Here is a 17,940-nt window from a genome sequence, read left to right as displayed (position 1 = left end):
GCCACAGAGCTGGAACATGAAGGAGCACCTGGGCTGCGGTATGACAGAGGTCACAAAGAACAGGCTTAGGATACATGGGCCGAATTTCAGGCATCTGGGAGTTTTGTTAGGAACAAGGAGGGTGATGGGAAATACAAGGTTTAGCCAGAACAATGAACCTTCTGCTAGTGGCAATTGGTGCTGAGAAGACATTCAGCAATTCCCAGGAAATAATAGGATCTCACCTTGGCTAACAGGCACTGTCTGTCCAACCACGTTGCCGAGTCCCTAAATGAAAGCCCCTGCCACACTGCGGTAAGTGCACACTGTGATGATGCTACCAGTTCTTCTCCAGAGGGCCCTGCAGCTATTTGCTCAGGCCACTGTGCACTGGGGAGACAGGGGTACTCATGTATTTCAAGGACTATTGGACACAGGATCTGGATTGACACTGATATCTATTAATAGAAACCAAAAGCATCATCATGTCTGCCCTGCTAGAGTGAGGACTTACAAGGATAAAAATAGGGTCATGATTAAAGTTCTATTAATGGTAGGTCCACTGGGTTCAAATAATTTATATTGGCAAAATTGGCATTTGGAGTAACCCGTAACCCTGCACTGGGTGCTTGGCCTGTGGAGCTGTCCTAGTGGGGAAGGCCAGGTGGGAGCTTCTGATTTTGCCTCTCCCCCACCAAGAGAACAAATCAAAATAAAATTGTAACCACCACCATCCCCACCCCTGCAGTACTGTTCTGATTACTCTCCAGGAGCAGCAGGGGCAGTGCCAGAGGTCTCCCCTTGCCCTTACCCACAATGGGAGCTGAGACAAATACTCATATGTGGAACTCAGGTGATCCACCCAGGTGCTTCCTGATCTGTAACTGAACGGTCACAGGCAGCAACCCTGGTGTGAGTAGAGTATGATGACCAGAGGCTCAGACCACTCTGGAATGAGGGTCTGGGATACATGACCAGGTGAGTCATGAAGACCTTCAGAGCTGCTAGCTAGGGTGAGAGGAATCTGGAATGGACAGCAGAGGAGGGAGATGATGAGTTTCATGTGGGCTGCTGGGGAGACCAACTGCCGTGACAAAGGCTACAGTTAATCCCACCAGCCTCCCTCTTCTCAGCTTCCTTTCAGGAAGAGAGGCACGTGGGAACTTGGAGGAGCAGCTTCACGAACATGTGCACCATGCAAACTGTGGACTGTGGCGGCCAAGAAGGTGCATAGCTCAGGTGTTCCTTCAAGAGAGAATCTACGGGAAGGAATGGGAAGAGCTGCTGTGTCTTGGGATCCACTCCGGCATTAATGCCAAGGCTGCTCTCTCCCAGCCAGTGACTGAGCCTGCCGAGGGTCTAGGGCCAGATGCCCTGCCCAGTGCAGGGCTCCACGGTGAGCATTGTTTGCTCTCAGACTGCCCACCGGCCCAGCTAAAACTTTCTGAGCATGAGGATCTTTCAGCCAATCTTCCTTCCTTTCCTTTCTCTTTCACAGGTCTCAGATCTTCCTGTTCCTTTTTCCTGTCCCTTTTATCCTTTATAGCTATTTCCCCCAATAAATCCTTTGCACTTCTAATTTTGTCCTGGCATCTGCTTCTGAAAAGTTTATACTGATGTACAGGATCATTTTTCCTACCTAAAAAGCAGTGAACATAAATTGCTAAAGTTTATAAAGCAAATAAAAATGGAACTGATGAGAACATATTCATAGGTACAATTGTTGGATAATATTATAATACTATATTACCTATGCTCCTACCTGAATTTTATTTGTGTCAATCAAGTGCTGTGCCATTGATTTCAGGATAATAGCAAAGAAGAACCAGGAATGCTGTTAGGAAAAAAAAAAAGATAGTAAGGAATGTATTTCCTATGGTAAAATAATAATTCTGTTCTTTATGATATGTAATATTATAACATTTTTATCTTAAGATGTATTCTTTGAAATTAAATGAATCAGGGCAATAATATATTCTCCATCATGGTAGGATGATCTTTACCAAAGTTCTAATGGTAAAAGTAAATGTCAGACATTTCAGGTTCTCAATCATCTCCAAAATTGTTTTAAACTTAAACAAGTTACCGGTTAACTCAACATGACTGCCTAAGAAATTGTTTTATGAAATATTTATTCATAGGATGTTGTTCTATTTGTTTCACTTAGTTAAACAAAACTAAACAAACTTTTTATATCAAAATATATCATAGCAGGCTCACCCCTAAAATTTCAGGGGCTAGAGGTGAGAGTAAAAATGGAAGGTCAGATGTCTAAATATCTAGAAGTTGGAAGTCAAACCGATAAAGTGTAAAATAAAATATATTTGATCCTCCTACCTTGACAAATATAACTTCGTAACACCTTGCAATGCCGCACCAGAATGGGTGGCCTGGGGAGAGCAGTGTCCACCCCCTCTCTTCTTGCCTAAGGCTCTGTCCTGTACCTTGAAGGACCAGGTGCACATGTGTGACTGTCCTGCCCACACACCCAGGTGCTGTCCACAAACCAGCCTGCCTCCCTGCCACAGACAGCTCCTCACTGGGGTCCAGGGCTGCCCTGGGCATCGAGATCTGCTCTCAGGAGGGTGGACTTGGGAAAGGCCTAAGCAGGCCCTGGAATCAGCCTACAGGCCCTCGAGGCAGGAGCTCCTGGGCTTCCTTCCAGGTCTAGAAAGCGAGGTGGGGGTTCCTAGTCCGCTTATTCTCTTAGCTACTCTCATACCTTGGCCTATGAGGAGGGTGCGGATAGAGACCAAAGCACATCCCGGGATGAGTGCCCCTCTTTCCTGGGTGATGATTATCCCAGATACAGAAAGTTACATCATATACATACAGTTTCAAGAATACACCTCCCTCCTCCTCTCCCCTTCCCTCTCCTCCCACCACAAGTATGTTTTGAATTTTGTGCTAATCATTCCCTTGCTTTACTTCATAAAATTTTGCTCCCAATACTTATGCATTGAGGGAATATTTAATTTTGCCTGCCATTGAACTTCACATAAACAGAACCATCCCATATGTATTCTTCTGTGATTGCCTTTCTCATTCAGCAAATTCTGTTCTGCAGTTCATTGATGTTGAAGCATAGCTGGGGTCACAAATTTTCATGACATCACATGTATAATCCCCATTTGCTTATCTGCTTTACTGTCAAAGGGCATTTGAATTATATCCAGTTTTAGGCTGATACAAACAATGCTGCTATGCTGGGCGCAGTGGCTCATGCCTGTAACCCTGGTACTCTGGAAGGCCGAGGAGGGAGGATTGCTTGAGGTCAGGAGTTTGAGACCAGCCTGAGCAAGAGTGAAACCCTGTCTCTACTAAAAATACAAAAAATTAGCCAGGCAACTAAGAATAGAAACAAAAAAATTAGCCAGGTGTTGTGGCGAGCACCTGTAGTCTCAGCTACTCAGGAGGTTGAGGCAGGAGGATTGCTTGAGCCCAGAGTTTGAGGTTGCTGTGAGCTAGGCTGATGCCACAGCACTCTAGCCTGGGCAACAGAGCAAGACTCTGTCTCAAAAAAAAAAAAAGCCAAACAAAAACAAAAACAAAAACAATGCTGCTACTAACTTTTAGGTACATAGTCCTAACTCCAGAGGGTTGGCTCATATGAGGAAGAGAAGAGGTTGATCTTCTGAAGAGGCAGCTCAGCTTAATGAAGAGGGGGTCACTTCTTAGTAAAAAGAAATAGAAATGGCTACCTGGTATTGGAACTGAAATGCATGTTGTTAGGAATTTTAATTAACCCTAGGCACACTGCCACAAGCCCCTGTCCCCCATCGTGTCCACAATGACACTTTTAGCCATCATGTCAAACGTTCTAACATTTGTCTCTTCATTCAACAGATTCCTAGCACTCTCCACCCCTCTGCACTCTTGGTACGCCTCCACTATTTTTCAAATTTGCCTCTGTTTACGTCTGATGACAAACGAAGCCTCAACTTCTCTCCTGCCCTTGAGTTTCCAAGGGCTCTGCACAAGCCCTTGTATGTCCACGTCCTGCTGCCTACTGTCTCCTGGAACCCTCCCACCACTCGCTCTGGAGCACACCGTCCATCGTTGGCAAAATCTGCAGACACAACTTCTCCATCGTGCATTCCCTTCTCGTCTTTTAACTGAACACCCACCTCCCACCCTCCTGGAGGAGCCTGCTGCTCCCACGGCCCCTCAAGCGGTCCCTGTCTCCATTTTCACCCCACTGTAGTGGATCCTCAACACGGCAGTCAGAGAGGGCCTTTGAAACCCAGGTCAGCTCGTATCACTCCTCTGCTCAGAAATTCTCCAGTGACTCCCAGTTTTGCTCTGGGTGGAAAGCGAAGCCCTCACAATGGCCTGCAAGGTTTCTGCTGCCTGCCACCTCCCAAGCTTCCCTGATTCAGCTTATACTCGCTTCTCTGCTCACTGGGCTCCAGCCACAGTGGCCTCCCTGTCTCCCTGGGGACAAATTAGCCACACTGCTGCCTAGTGACTCCCCGGGCCCTTCCCTCTACCTTTTAGCACTGGACCCTGAGTGTCCACTGGCCAGCGCCCTCACTTGCTTCGCAGTTTTTGTGCAAGAATTGCCTTTCTCATGAGATCCATCCTGACCATGCTATTTAAAACTTTAAACCTCACCTTTCACTGTCAGCATTCCCAATTTTGCTTACCTATTCTACAATTTTTTTCCTGATACTACTTTTCTCACCTTCTAACATATCACATAATTTTTAAATTGCATTTGTAGTTTATTGTTTTTATCCTCCAGTAGAATGTATGCTCCCCAAGGGCAGGGATTTTTATTTTGTTCTTTGATACATTCTTAGTGCCAAAGACTGTGCCTGTTGCCTGAGAGGAGATCAAAATATAGTTGCTGAATAAACAGAATGAATATACTCATAAGGTGAATTTAAACAAACAAGTTGCTTGGTCTAAGATAATTTGGTATTAGTGAACTCATGCTGATGCTCACTGATCCTGGCTTCTCTTTCTAGCTATTTACTAATCACTCATTCATCTGTCAAGTCACAACAGATAATTACATTCATGGTTCTATAATAATTTAGAGTATCTTTTCATAAGCTTCTCATCATGTCTTCTTTATGTTTCTACAAATGCATTGTGCTTCAATTTTTTGTGACCAAAAAATGACTGTTGCTCTACTTCCTCTCTGTTGTCCGTGTATATCATTAATACAATATCATTAATTCTTTCCTTGGTATATTTCCTCTTATTGTGGCTACAAACCCAACACACTTTATTTGTGCTACACTTAGCATTTTTGAATGTTTTAATAAGCTCAATCAGGAATGGAAAAGTAGAAATTACAACTGATACCATGGAAATACAAAATATCATCTCTGAATACTATAAAAATCTCTATACACATAAACTCAAAAATGTGGAGGAAAAGGACAAATTATTAGAGACACACAGCCTCCCTAGGCTCAATCAGGAAGAGATAGAATTCCTGAACAGACCAATATCAAGTACCCAAATTGAAGCAGCAATAAAAAGCCTTCCTAAAGAAAAATGTCCTAGACCAGATGGTTTCATACCCAAACTTTACCAGACCTACAAAGAAGAACTGGTGTCTAACTGCAGAAATTATTCCACAACATCGAGAAGGAAGGAATCTTCCCTAACACATTTACAAAGCCAACATCATCCTGATACCAAAGCCAGGAAAGGACTCAATAAAAAAGGAAAACTACAGACCAATAGCCCTTATGAATATAGATGCAAAAATTCTCAATAAAATCCTAGCAAATCAAATGCAGCTTCTCATCAAAAAAATAATCCATCATGACCAAGTGGGCTTCATCCCGGAGATGCAGGGATGGCCCAACATATGCAAATCTATAAATGAATGTTTTAGATTTTTCTTAATAGTCATTCATTCTGTCATTGGGCCAATACACTTAACTTGGACCTATTCTACTTTTTTCTATGTTCTCTTGACATAAATCGCCTTTGCTTAATATTTTTTTATGCTCAATTTCCACATAAATGTTATGCCAGAAACTACAAGAGAATGATCTATGAAACTCAGTGAATTCTGTCACCTTCCAGGGGTGAGCATGATCCATCCCTAGTACTAACAAAAGACCATTTTTAAATTCTTTACCTTTAGAACATGCTTTACCGTTGTTGAGTCATTTGATTTCAAAAGACCAGTCACATTCTTCACCAGTTCCTCGTGTATAGTTCTCTCCTTGCATGTCCTGGTCTTGAACACGAACTGAAGAAATCCAAAAAGTGAATAAAGTCAAATACTTTAAAAAACAAAACTTTAAAAATTATGTCACATGAATAACCCATATCTCAAAATTATCTTCTCATGCCAGATTTTGTCATGAAATAAATGAAGGCCCAATGGTAAGAGCAGTAGTACACACCTGGTCCTATTTAGGGCTTTGCATAGGCAGGGCCTTGCTCACCTAAGCTCTCCTTGAAACTCTTTTTGTAGAAATCAAGAGAAAGAGCCAGAGAGCCATTTAGTAGGTTTAAGGAAACATGGAGGGCTTTGACCCACCTACTTAGGACACATTCCCCTTCTCCTTCCTTCCACTGGTAACAGGTGGCATGGTAGCAATTCTTCATCCTGAAAGGGTAGAGCACCCACTCAAATAGCCAAGTGAGGAAGCAGGTGCCTTCCAGAGGCCAGTAGGTGAGCTCCCCACAAGCCCAGGGTCTACCATCCCATGCTTAGACACAGCTATCAAGGGGTTCATGAACATTGGCTGTCAGTAAGATAACAAATGCTGCTTACTTTTTATTTTGCAAAAGATTTGTTTTGGCATGCACTGCTGAGTGCATGTAATGGCTAGTATTCAGTATTTCTTCATATCTTTTAAGAGTAGCAGTATCAATTTATGCACATACATATATTTCAAATATAAAATGCTTATTACCGAACTGTAATATTTTACTTATGTGTTGAGTTTGCCTCAAGGAAGAGCATTTCTTCATGTGATTTATAATTCAGATTTCACTATAACTGAGGGTGAAGGCAGGCAAGAGATTGGCTCAAAACAGAAGCATATTCGCCTTTGGATCTATAGATTATAGGTTATAACCATTTCTTTGAATTTTGTAGCTCATCGGCCCCTAAGTTGTCTTGGTAGGACCTGACTTCTCCAAGCTCATCCCAAAGGAGAAAGACGAAGCTAATGGATGTATGAAGGTAGATAAAATCAAGATAAATCCCTCTCATGGATTATACGTCAGATGAGGGTAATGTCATCACCATCTCACCCCATGCACAGTTATTTATCTTGAATGGCATTTCAACTAGCACTGAAATATTCTTATTTTTTAAATTTTGACCAGAATCTTCCAGTGCAACAAATCACTATAAACCATGGCATTTAATTAAATTGACTTTAGGCATACATCTTTGAAAAAGGCATGGTATATGTGTGCATTTTGGACAGTGTAGATGGAGTGAGTTAGCAGCATTTAGCACCATTGAACTTGAAATGGTGTTTAGTTTACTTCTGAATACATATAAATTACATGGAAAATCACATCTTTCAAGGACATCCAATCATGTACTGGTACCAGCCCATCAGCTTTCACTATACTGCTAGGTGTGGGGCTTAATCTCTATATGTTAAAAATTAATTTTCTCACATAGGGTAAAAAATAAAATCAGACTATTTGGTCAAGGCCACATTGTAACCATGCATTGTATAACAACAGTCCAATCACAGAATCATAGAGCTGAATGTTCATTTGGTCCATTGTGTCTCACATCACAGAGGAGAAAACTGAGGTTCAGAGAGGCTGACTCAAGTTAAGTATTTACCTTTGCCTAGAATCTAGTCTCTTATTTGCTAGTTTAGTGCTCTTCCCAGAGTAAAATACAAGTTGATTATATTTATTAAAAGGTATTTGTTTCAGATATGTAAAAACATATTCTAAAATACCTTAAGAAATTGTTATCAACCTGAAATTCTGCATGGTATATTTCTGGATTTGGACCACTTCAAGGCAAACTAAATAAATAATCTCCTATATTATAAAATGAAATAGTCTTGTCAAGATATTGCAGAAACCTTGGTGAAGAATACAGGTCATACCAGGATGCATTTCTAATTCATGTCTCCAAGAACATTACAGATAGAGTCTGAAATGTGAGGTGCTCATAAGGAATTAGCTTTGGTTACCACAAAAATAGTCACAACACCAGAGGGTTCTTAATGTAATTTTCAGTGCTTCCACTGGGACTAGGAAAACAACCTGTGTTGAGATGGAGATGCTAGTGTGCAAGATGGATAGAGAATTGTTTTTTCTTCTCAGTCCCTTTGGAGATTGAAATGGAAAATTGGTGTAAGCGTTGAGGGGGTGAAAGCTCCCCAGCTGATTCTATTGAATGGTAAATTTGTCAATACCCTATAAAATTAAGCTATGACCCCATCGTAAACAGAAAAAACTCAAAATGAATGGGTAGTGGAACTGGCTTTCTGCCATTGAAATGTGGATCTTATTGGGTAAAATTATACCATAGAAAAATCACCATAAAGCAACTAACTATTTTTGGCATACGGGCTATTTTAAGGAAGGGCACACATTCATGCTTTGGTATTTGGGAGGACACCCAGGATTTCTCATAGGTAGGAAATATATTGACATAAAACTGTGATTAAAAGTATTTCCTTACAGATGGTATCTCAGAGGGGTTCATTCCAGAATGCAATTTCCAGTTATTTCCTTTCACAGGAGCACTGATTTTTGTTTTTTTTTTTTTTCAAAAATAAGTTTCTAGCACAAAAGACCCAAATTCTTCTCTAGTTACCTTTCTAGACATCTAGAATATATGTATATATGTCTATCCATGTATATAAACAGAATATGTTCTTTTTATTAAAAATGTATGTCTCAAAAAGATTTAATCTATGCATAGAAAAAATAGAGATTTAGGTCTTCTATGTATTATAAAGTAATTTGAGGTACTCTTATGTATCTCTGGGTGAGTTCTTTCTTTTCATTTGAGAGGATGACATTTAGGTCGGAACTATGACAGTGCAAACATCATCACAAGTTCACTGGCATTAATCCACGGGCCAAGTGGAAATGAGAATATAGACGTCTCCGAGTGAACACATGACACAGGACACTGGAGGAAGCAGTGCACACGGTGAAATGGGCAAGTGGTTCATGCCAGAAGATAAAGGACTTAACATACCAGAAGCAGGTACAAATATACAGTAACTGGGAAAATGAAATAATGCCTGAGAAGACAATAAAAAGAGCTAAGAAAACATTACAGAAGAAACACAGAGCATTCAACAAACCAATAGGAAAGTCTTCCTTGAATTAACCCAGGAATTTCATTTATTTGTAATGTTGACTTCAAAAGGATACTTTTGTTTCCTCCTTTATCCTTTTCTTTCTTCACTCTCCCCATATAAATATTTATTTGCACATAGACATATTATGTATACATTTAAAAAATTCATCTAGCCCATTAATGCAAAGAGACAGAATTCTAAGTAACTCAGGGGAATTCCTGATATTACTGTGGTGGGCATGGTCCAGCTAATGGGGGAACACTTCCCACTTATTACAGACAGAAAACGAGACAAGCCACACAGCACAGGGGATATGATCAAAATCCAAGGGGCGATTTCATACCTTAACGTACGACTGGACAGAGTGCTCCAGCTGCTCCTCGTGGCACTTGGCCACGATGTCGGCCAGAACCCTGTAAAAGCAAAGCTGTTCAGTGGCCTTTCTAGAGAAGGCAGGAAAATCCCACTTTTGTATGTCATCAGAGTACTTGATAAAATGGGTATTTATTTCATTTATTACTGAATAAATGAATTAACTGCTATCAGACTCCTTTTTCACCATTCTCACCCCCAAGTAACATGCATTTAGTATCTATCATATCTGTTAGCCATTTCCAACCTTGAAACTTCTAAACGTTAACATATAAGTAACGTCTTATGGCTGCAATATCACACCACGGACCTTTTGCCCAAGTTGAATGTGCTAATTATGGTCTGTGCATTTGCTGCCATTGTCTTTTTGGAAAAGGGATCATTTTTAGTACCTAATTAAAACTTAAGACATTTAGTCTCTAATTAGTAATCATATTCCATTTTAAAAGGATTTACTTCCCAATCTATAGGCATTATATATGCTTTTGGAAAAAGCAATTAGGTTAAGATGCAGTTGTTTTGTTTTCTTTTGCTTTTCCCTTAGCTGAGTTAGGGTTTTTAGTAGCAATGGTGGTATGGGTTGATTTTTTTCACATTAACACTACCAGTTGTTCCATGGCTATAGTGCTTAGGAATATTTCAGAATTTCAACAGATCAGCTACAATATTTAGGAGTTTCACCAACACAGGCACATATATTCATGCTGAAAAGAACATCAGTTGAGGGTACAGTTGGGGACTTTTAGTCTGGGTCCAGAACTGGCTGATGATAGTATCATTAGAGATACTTTAATTTTCCAGAACTTCAGGGCTCTACTTAAAAAACTAGGCTAAAACCCCACATTCTGAAAGAGGCCAATGATATGCCTGAGTTAGGAAGATATTGGAAGCATTTCAATGACAATAGTACTTTTTTCCCAGATTGCTATGACTAAGTTTTTTTTAAAAAAATGAACATCAGGAATATATGATTCAGTAATTAATTGAAAACACTGTCTCTATAAAGAGGAAATTATCATTTCCAAAGTCACCAGCCAGATTAAGGATGTTAGAAGTATTTATTATAGTCAAACTTAAAGTGAAAGCAGTTAAAGACAAATTTTTCATATTTAAAAAAAAGTTTTTGTGGGACTGTGAAATGATACAGCCACTCTGGAAAATAAACCTGGCAGTTTCTTAGAAATTAAATATGCAATTTCCCTACCACCCAGCAATGTATCCTGGGCATTTATCTCAGAGAAGTGAAAACTTATGTTTACATGAAACCTGTACATGAATGTTTATAGCACCTTTATTCATAATAACCCAAACAGAAAACAATCCAGATGTCCTTCAATAAGTAAATCATTAAATATACTATGACACATGCATATCATGGAATACTACTCAGCGGTTGAAAGGAATGAACTATTGACAGATGCAACAGTCTGGATGAATCTCCAGAGAATCATGCTAAGTGAAAAAGCCAATCCCAAAAGGTTACATATTGTGTGATATTATATATTCATATGGGAGGTTACATATTGTGTTATTACATATTCGTATGGGAGAAGTATCCAGTGGGCTAAACTAGGTAAAGGGTCCATGGGATCTCTCTGTATTATTTCTTACAACTGCATGTCAATCTAAAGAGATCTCAAAATAAAAAGGTTAGTTAAAAAAAGAGGTCTAATGCTTTACTAATGATAACAATAAGAGATTAGAAGGTAAGGATTCAAGAATGAGAAATATTTAAATTTGAGATGTGCTCAGATGAAATGTAAGCATACAACAGTGGATGGCTGCTTAGTTATAATCAAGGTTTTGTGTACCCAATGATAATGAAATCTCTTCTCCCAAGGTTGTGCTATGAATACCTGGTGACAGTCGTAGTTATTTCATCTTCCTCATTCTGTATCAGAACCTTGAAGAGTTGATTCAAGATTATAGGCAGAAAACTCATGATTGCATGAATCTTTTCCACATTCAGTAAGTTCTGTAGTAAATTGGCAGAAGAAAAAGGATATCAACTAAATTTAAAGTATGTCTTGGATTAAGACTTAAACGGAAGACCCAAACTGTAAAATTGCTAGAAGAAAATGGAAGAGAAAAGCTCTATGACGTTGGTCTGGGCAATGATTTTTTGGATGTGACCCTAGAAGCCCAGGCAATAAAAGTGAAAATCAACAAATGGCATTACAGCAAACCAAAAAGCTTCTGCACAGCCAAGGAAACAACAGAGTGAAGAGACAACCTATGGAATGGGAGAAAATATCTGAAAATCATACATCTGATGAAGAATTAATATCCAAAATATATAAGGAACTCAAACAATTCAATAGCAAGAAAACAGGCCAGGCGCAGTGGCTCATGCCTGTAAAGGATTGCTTGAGACCAGGAGTTCGAGACCACCCTGGGTAACATAGTGAGGCTGTCTCAAAAAAAAAAAAAAAAAAAAAAGAAAGAAAAGAAAAGAAAAAGAATAACCTAACTAAAAAATGGGCAAAGGACCTGAATAGACATTCTCAAAAGAAGACATACAAATGGCTAAGAAGTATATAAAAACGTGTTCAACATCACTAATCACCAGAGAAATGTAAATTAAAACCACAGTGAAATATCTTCCCACATCTGTTCAAATAGTTGTTATCAAAAAAGACAAAAACTAACAAGTGCTGGCAAGGGTGTGAAAAAACAGGAACTCTAGGAACTCTTATACACTGTTGGAGGAGATGTAAATTGTATAGCCATTATGACAAACAGTTTGGAGGTTTCTCAAAAAATCTAAAAATAGAACTGCCATATGACTTGGTGATCCCATTATTGGGTATATATCTAAAGGAAATGAAACCAGTATGTCATAGATATCTGCATTCTCATTTTTTATTGCAGCACTATTCACAATAGCCAAGATATGGAAACAATCTAAATGTCCATCAACATATGAATAAAGAAAATGTGGTGTATACACACACACACACACACACATATGGAATACTATCCAGCCTTTAAAAAGAAGAAAATTCTGTCATTTGCAACAACATGAATGAACCTGGAGGACATTATGCTAAGTGAAATAAGCCAGGCACACAAAGACAAATACTATGATCTCACTTATATGTGGCATCTAATAAACTGAACTTATAGAAGCAGAGAGTAGAATGGGGTTGCCGGGGATTGGGGAGGGGGTTGTTGGGGAGATGTTGGTCAAAGGATACACAAATTTCAGTTAGACAGAAGGAATAAATTCAAGAGATCTATTGTACAACATCATGACTATAGTTAATAACAATGTATTATATTCTTGAAAATACCTGAGAGTAGATATTAAGTGTTCTCACTACAAAAAGTATGTGAGGCCGGGCGCGGTGGCTCACGCCTGTAATCCTAGCTCTCTGGGAGGCCGAGGTGGGCGGATCGTTTGAGCTCAGGAGTTCGAGACCAGCCTGAGCAAGAGCGAGACACCACCTCTAAAAATAGAAAGAAATTATATGGACAGCTAAAAATATATATAGAAAAAATTAGCCGGGCGTGGTGGTGCATGCCTGTAGTCCCAGCTACTTGGGAGGCTGAGACAGGAGGATCGCTTGAGCCCAGGAGTTTGAGGTTGCTGTGAGCTAGGCTGACGCCACGGCACTCAGTCTAGCCTGGGCAACAGAGTGAGACTCTGTCTCAAAAAAAAAAAAAAAAAAAAAAAAAAAAAAAAAAAAGTATGTGAGATAATTAATATGTTAACTCAATTTAGCCATTGCACAATATATATATATATTTCCAAACATCATGTTGTACATGATAAATATATGTAATTTTTATTTGTTAATTAAAAATAAATAAATCAGAAAAAATAAAGCATGTTCTGCTGGTATTTTTCAGAACTTGAATACGAATGCTTCTTCACTGCATTTATTCTTCATTGCATTTAGCATGGCATATCGTTTCAAAGACTTTCCATTTAATTAACTAATTTAAAATAAATTCATTCTGATTTTCAATCATTTTTATTTTGGAAAAAACTGATCTTTGACTGTTTTTTTTTTTTTTGTCAACAAACAAAGTATTCAGGAATTGCGAAACAAAATTATTTACCCTCTAAATTGATAACGGATTTTAAAATCTTCAATAATCATCACCTCTTAGTTTGCTACTCGGTGGAAAATGTAAAGGTCCCTTTTGCCCGTTTTCACCCTGGAGACCCCTGAAGCTACTGGCATGTCACATTACCTTGCAAGAGAGGATGAAATTTGAGGTAGGTGACTGAGACATATCTTTCTCTCTTTTTTGGCACTGTTGGAAAAATGCGTTCACATGTGGATCCTGCAACAGCAAAAAAACCAAAAGCGTGTATTTCTTATGCCGTACAAACTATATCAGAAACAGTCATCGTGATGGGAAATGAGCATTTCTGTAGGATCCGTGCCTCAATGGGCAAGTGCTTTAGCAAGAAGTCCTTTTATATAAATATTATTTTATATAAATATCATTTTCCTTTTATATAACTATCAGTTCACTGGTTCATCTATTTTGTCGTTATTTATGGAAAGCTGGCTGTGCGCCGGGTCTCAGCAGGCTCTGAGGACAGAGCAGAGGGCAAAACAAACTGACCCCATCCTCTGGACTTTCTGTTAGGGCAGGGAGGCCAGCACCCTGTCCCCACCCCCACGCCACAACTTCACGCATACCTGCTTGATCACAATTTGATAAGTGCTTCAAACGAAAAGCAGGGTGCCATCTGGGTGTATGACAGGATGGCCCAGCTTTGTCTGTGGGGTCAGGGATCAGAAAAGCCTTCTTTGAGGCAGTGACATTTGAGCTACGATCTGAAGGATAGGTAGGAGCTGAACAGGCCAGCAAGGGGCAGGGCGGCAGGGCGGGACAGCCTCCCTTCCTGGCCGAGGAGGGGCTGAGTGTCCAGGGGATCACGGGTCTTGGGGGGACTAAGTGGACGTGCTGTGGCTGGAGGGCTCTGGGCACTGGCAAACTGCGGGAGAGGCCAGCAGTGCATGGGCGGTGAGAGTGGGGGTGGGGAAAGGGTGTACAGTGGCGAGCTAGAGAGGGACCAGGGCTGTCTGGAAAAAGCGACTAGAAGCATGAAGCAAAAATTGAGAAGCAGATACGCGTTGAATTTAAAAAGAGAGGAGAAATATTTTATGTACTTGTAATAATTTACTTTGTGTCTGTAATCGGTGCCAGGAAATTCCCCACATCGTGGCAAAATAGGCTGTCTGGCAGTGGAAGGGGTGAGTTTGTGGTAATTTAGCAAAGATAATGATTACATGCGTGCGGCATTTTGCACTTCATGAAATGCTTCTTATTTTGATCCTCACCACAACCTTAGGGAGCAGAGGCTTTACTGATACCATTTTCCTGATTAGGAAATAAGGACTGCATGGGGTAAAGTGATCTGCGCGGGGCTCTCAAATGTAGTTCTGCCGACCTCATGGCCTTCCCATTAGGAGCCCTGCGTAGGCATCGGGAACTGGGCTTAGTGTTGAGGGAAAGCCCCAGAGTCTTTATTTTTAACATTTGGGTGTTGTCAGTGGGAGCAAACTGTACTCCAAGGGGAGTGTCATCCTATTAAAAGCCCTTCTGGTATTTTGGTCTGAAGTTTTATGGTGTCTGGACTTAAGAGGTTAGGACATGCTATGTCTTGAGAGAGCCATAAAATTATGCCCTGAACATTCTTCCTTTGCAGAATCCAGTCACCTGCTTTTCTGACACCTCATAAAATGATTATTCTTACCCTGTAAATGTGGGAGTTATGTCATGACTCTATGTGTTAGAGAAGATGCTGATATTTCAGGACTGTGGACTCACCTGAGTATTCACTGTTGATACGACAAACGTGGATACTTTGAAAAGTGGTTTGCCACCGTCAACCCATTTGACGTCACTCCCACCATGCTGCAAAAGAGAGTTCGCTACTGTGACTGTGACAATTTGAGAGAAAGAAAATAAATCTGGCAATACTAATAATGAGACCAATATGATATCAGGGGATCAATTTTAATAGATTATTTCTAGCGGCCAGAAACTAAACAAGAGATTTAGACTAGGTATACTTGATTCGTAACTACAATGGACACAGACCCTATGGTCTTAAATTAAATAGCAGAGAAAGAAGATAACCTCATCCATTTGGCTGATGTGTTTTTTGCTCCTAAATTACACATGACTCAATACCTTTCCACTTGCAGAATCTTGAAAGCTTAAATAATTAGGAGGCAGACTTGTTGCTATCGGGATATTATACTCTTGGGAAGCTATCTGGTTGTGTTTCATCAGAGGAAGCCAAGCATATCCAACTGTGCAAAGGAACGACAAAGAGAAAAGTTTTGAGTACAAACCTCCATGCTAAGAAGTAACAATAAAGCTATGTATCATTTATGAATACTAAACCTCACTAAAACAATTCAGTAAATCAGAGCATTTAAAATACTCTCCAGCTCAAGTCAAACAGACGATGTGTAAAGCTACTTCAGATCACTTCCTGTCAGTACCTGATGTTTCCAGAGCCTCCTTCTTTTTGGCATTGGCTTTTGCATTTATGTCACAGGTGACATGATAAAAAGAAAACAAAATATGGTGTTTTTCATGGAGTTGTGTTGGTAGCTCAATTTTCACCTGCAGTGAAAGAAACCAGAGTTGGACTGAGATTAAAATCATTTGCTCAAGGTCAGGGCAAGACAAAACATTTTAAAAGTTCTTTAACTGAAGTCTAGGTCCATGTTTAATAGTGTCGAATGTACTGATTTAACTCTCAACAAATATTCTTTCTGCTAGCAGTCATGTGTTCACATATGGATATTTTTCTTTCTTTCTTTCTTTTTTTTTTTCTTTTTAGAGATAGGGTCTTGCTCTGTTGCCCAGGCTGGAGTGTGGAGTGCAGTAGCATGATCACAGCTCACTGCAGCCTCAAACTCCTGGGCTCAAGTATCCTCCCACCTCAGCCTTCCAAGTAGCAGGGACTACAGGTGGGTGCCACCACACCTGGTTAATTTTTCTATTTTTTGTAGAGACAGGGTCACTCTTTTACCTAGGTCAGTCTCAAACTCTTGGTCTCAAGCAATCCTCCTGCCTCGGCCTCCCAAAGTGCTGGGATTACAGGCGTGAGCCACCATGCCCAGCCAAGAACCCACATCTTTTGATGAATTCCAGGATCCTGTTCAGATAAGTTGCATTCAGCTCAATATCAGCAACTAAGTAGTTCCCAGAATTGTCAAATCAAACAATAAGGTGATAGCCATGCAAATTATCTACCAATTTATTTATTAGATGCTTTGTGCATCTAGCTAATTTATTTCCGTATAGTTCAAGAAAGGATTTAAGACAGCAGTTTTCAACATGTTGTTCCTGAAGTACAAGCTTCCACCTGTAAACCTGTTACAAATGCAAATTCTCAGCCTCAAACCAGATGTATTGAATTTGGAAATTGGGGGTAATAGTGTTTCAATAAGTCTTCAAGGTGATTCTGATACATAGTAAAATTTGAGAATCCCTGAATTCAGATGGTTTACAGGCTTCCATATTCTACGTCAGCATGCTAATCTGGTAAGGAAAGCCAATATACATTTTGAAATATACAACAATAAACAATGCAGTAGAAAGACTTTTTCCTTTTTAGCCAACATTAAGAGCACATGGGAATGCAAGAAGTACTCAAGAATTCCAGTTAACTAAAAGTTAATGTAAACATCCTTCGTTTAACAAAGATTGCAAATATTCACATTTTATTATAATAGTGCCTTGGAAGAATTTATACTCATTTTTTGCAACTAATACAATCTTTTTTTTGCAATGATAAAGAAGAATATAAAACCTTAGTTTTGAATCTGCACTGCAGAGATCACCAGGCTGTTCATTATGTACGTATTCTCATGTGGAAAAGCTCAGGGCTTTTATGAGAATTCCAGGAAACGCATGAGAAAGGGAAGGATTAAAAGACTTAACAACAGTAAGAGCAATGATTTTTTTTTTTTTTTTACAAACCATCTATCTAGAGTATGCACCTTTCAGATGGACTTTGCCAAAGGGTCAACTAATATAGTAAATATTCTGTAATGTGATAATAGCTTTTTCCCTTAACTGCTTTTCACCTTCTGTCCTGAATTTATAGGGGAAAATCTAAAAGCATTAAATGGATATGGAAGAAAGAGATAAGGTCAGGCACGTTGTTTCATTGGTGTTCCTTTAATTAATTTTAAAATGATTAATGTGCAACAAGGTATAGTAGGCAAAAAAATGTCCCTTGAAAGGTATCCTACATGTTCTAATCCCCAGAACCTGTCAATACGTTATCTTACATGGAAAAAGAGACTTAGCGGATGTGATTAAGTTAAGG

The 17,940-nt window shown here is 39.6% G+C and overlaps 1 protein-coding gene across 6 annotated transcripts in view; it reads right to left on the bottom strand.

The window, feature by feature from the left end:
- DOCK10 (dedicator of cytokinesis 10) overlaps positions 1 to 17,940 on the bottom strand; it is a 251,705-nt gene that overhangs the window by 51,361 nt on the left and 182,404 nt on the right. For all 6 annotated transcript variants that reach the window (XM_069466706.1, XM_069466724.1, XM_069466686.1 and 3 more), the window contains exons 20-27: positions 16,100 to 16,223; positions 15,783 to 15,904; positions 15,417 to 15,503; positions 13,824 to 13,916; positions 11,480 to 11,598; positions 9,595 to 9,664; positions 6,083 to 6,196; positions 1,742 to 1,813 (exon numbers count right to left, since the gene is read on the bottom strand). In XM_069466706.1, the coding sequence (XP_069322807.1) occupies positions 1,742 to 1,813; positions 6,083 to 6,196; positions 9,595 to 9,664; positions 11,480 to 11,598; positions 13,824 to 13,916; positions 15,417 to 15,503; positions 15,783 to 15,904; positions 16,100 to 16,223 (801 nt within the window). The remainder of the gene's footprint in view (positions 1 to 1,741; positions 1,814 to 6,082; positions 6,197 to 9,594; positions 9,665 to 11,479; positions 11,599 to 13,823; positions 13,917 to 15,416; positions 15,504 to 15,782; positions 15,905 to 16,099; positions 16,224 to 17,940) is intronic.

Source organism: Eulemur rufifrons, chromosome 1, assembly GCF_041146395.1.
Source record: "Eulemur rufifrons isolate Redbay chromosome 1, OSU_ERuf_1, whole genome shotgun sequence".
NCBI lineage: Eukaryota > Metazoa > Chordata > Mammalia > Primates > Lemuridae > Eulemur > Eulemur rufifrons.
Note: the sequence above shows the minus strand (reverse complement) of the source record. Positions and strands in the feature narration are given on the sequence as shown.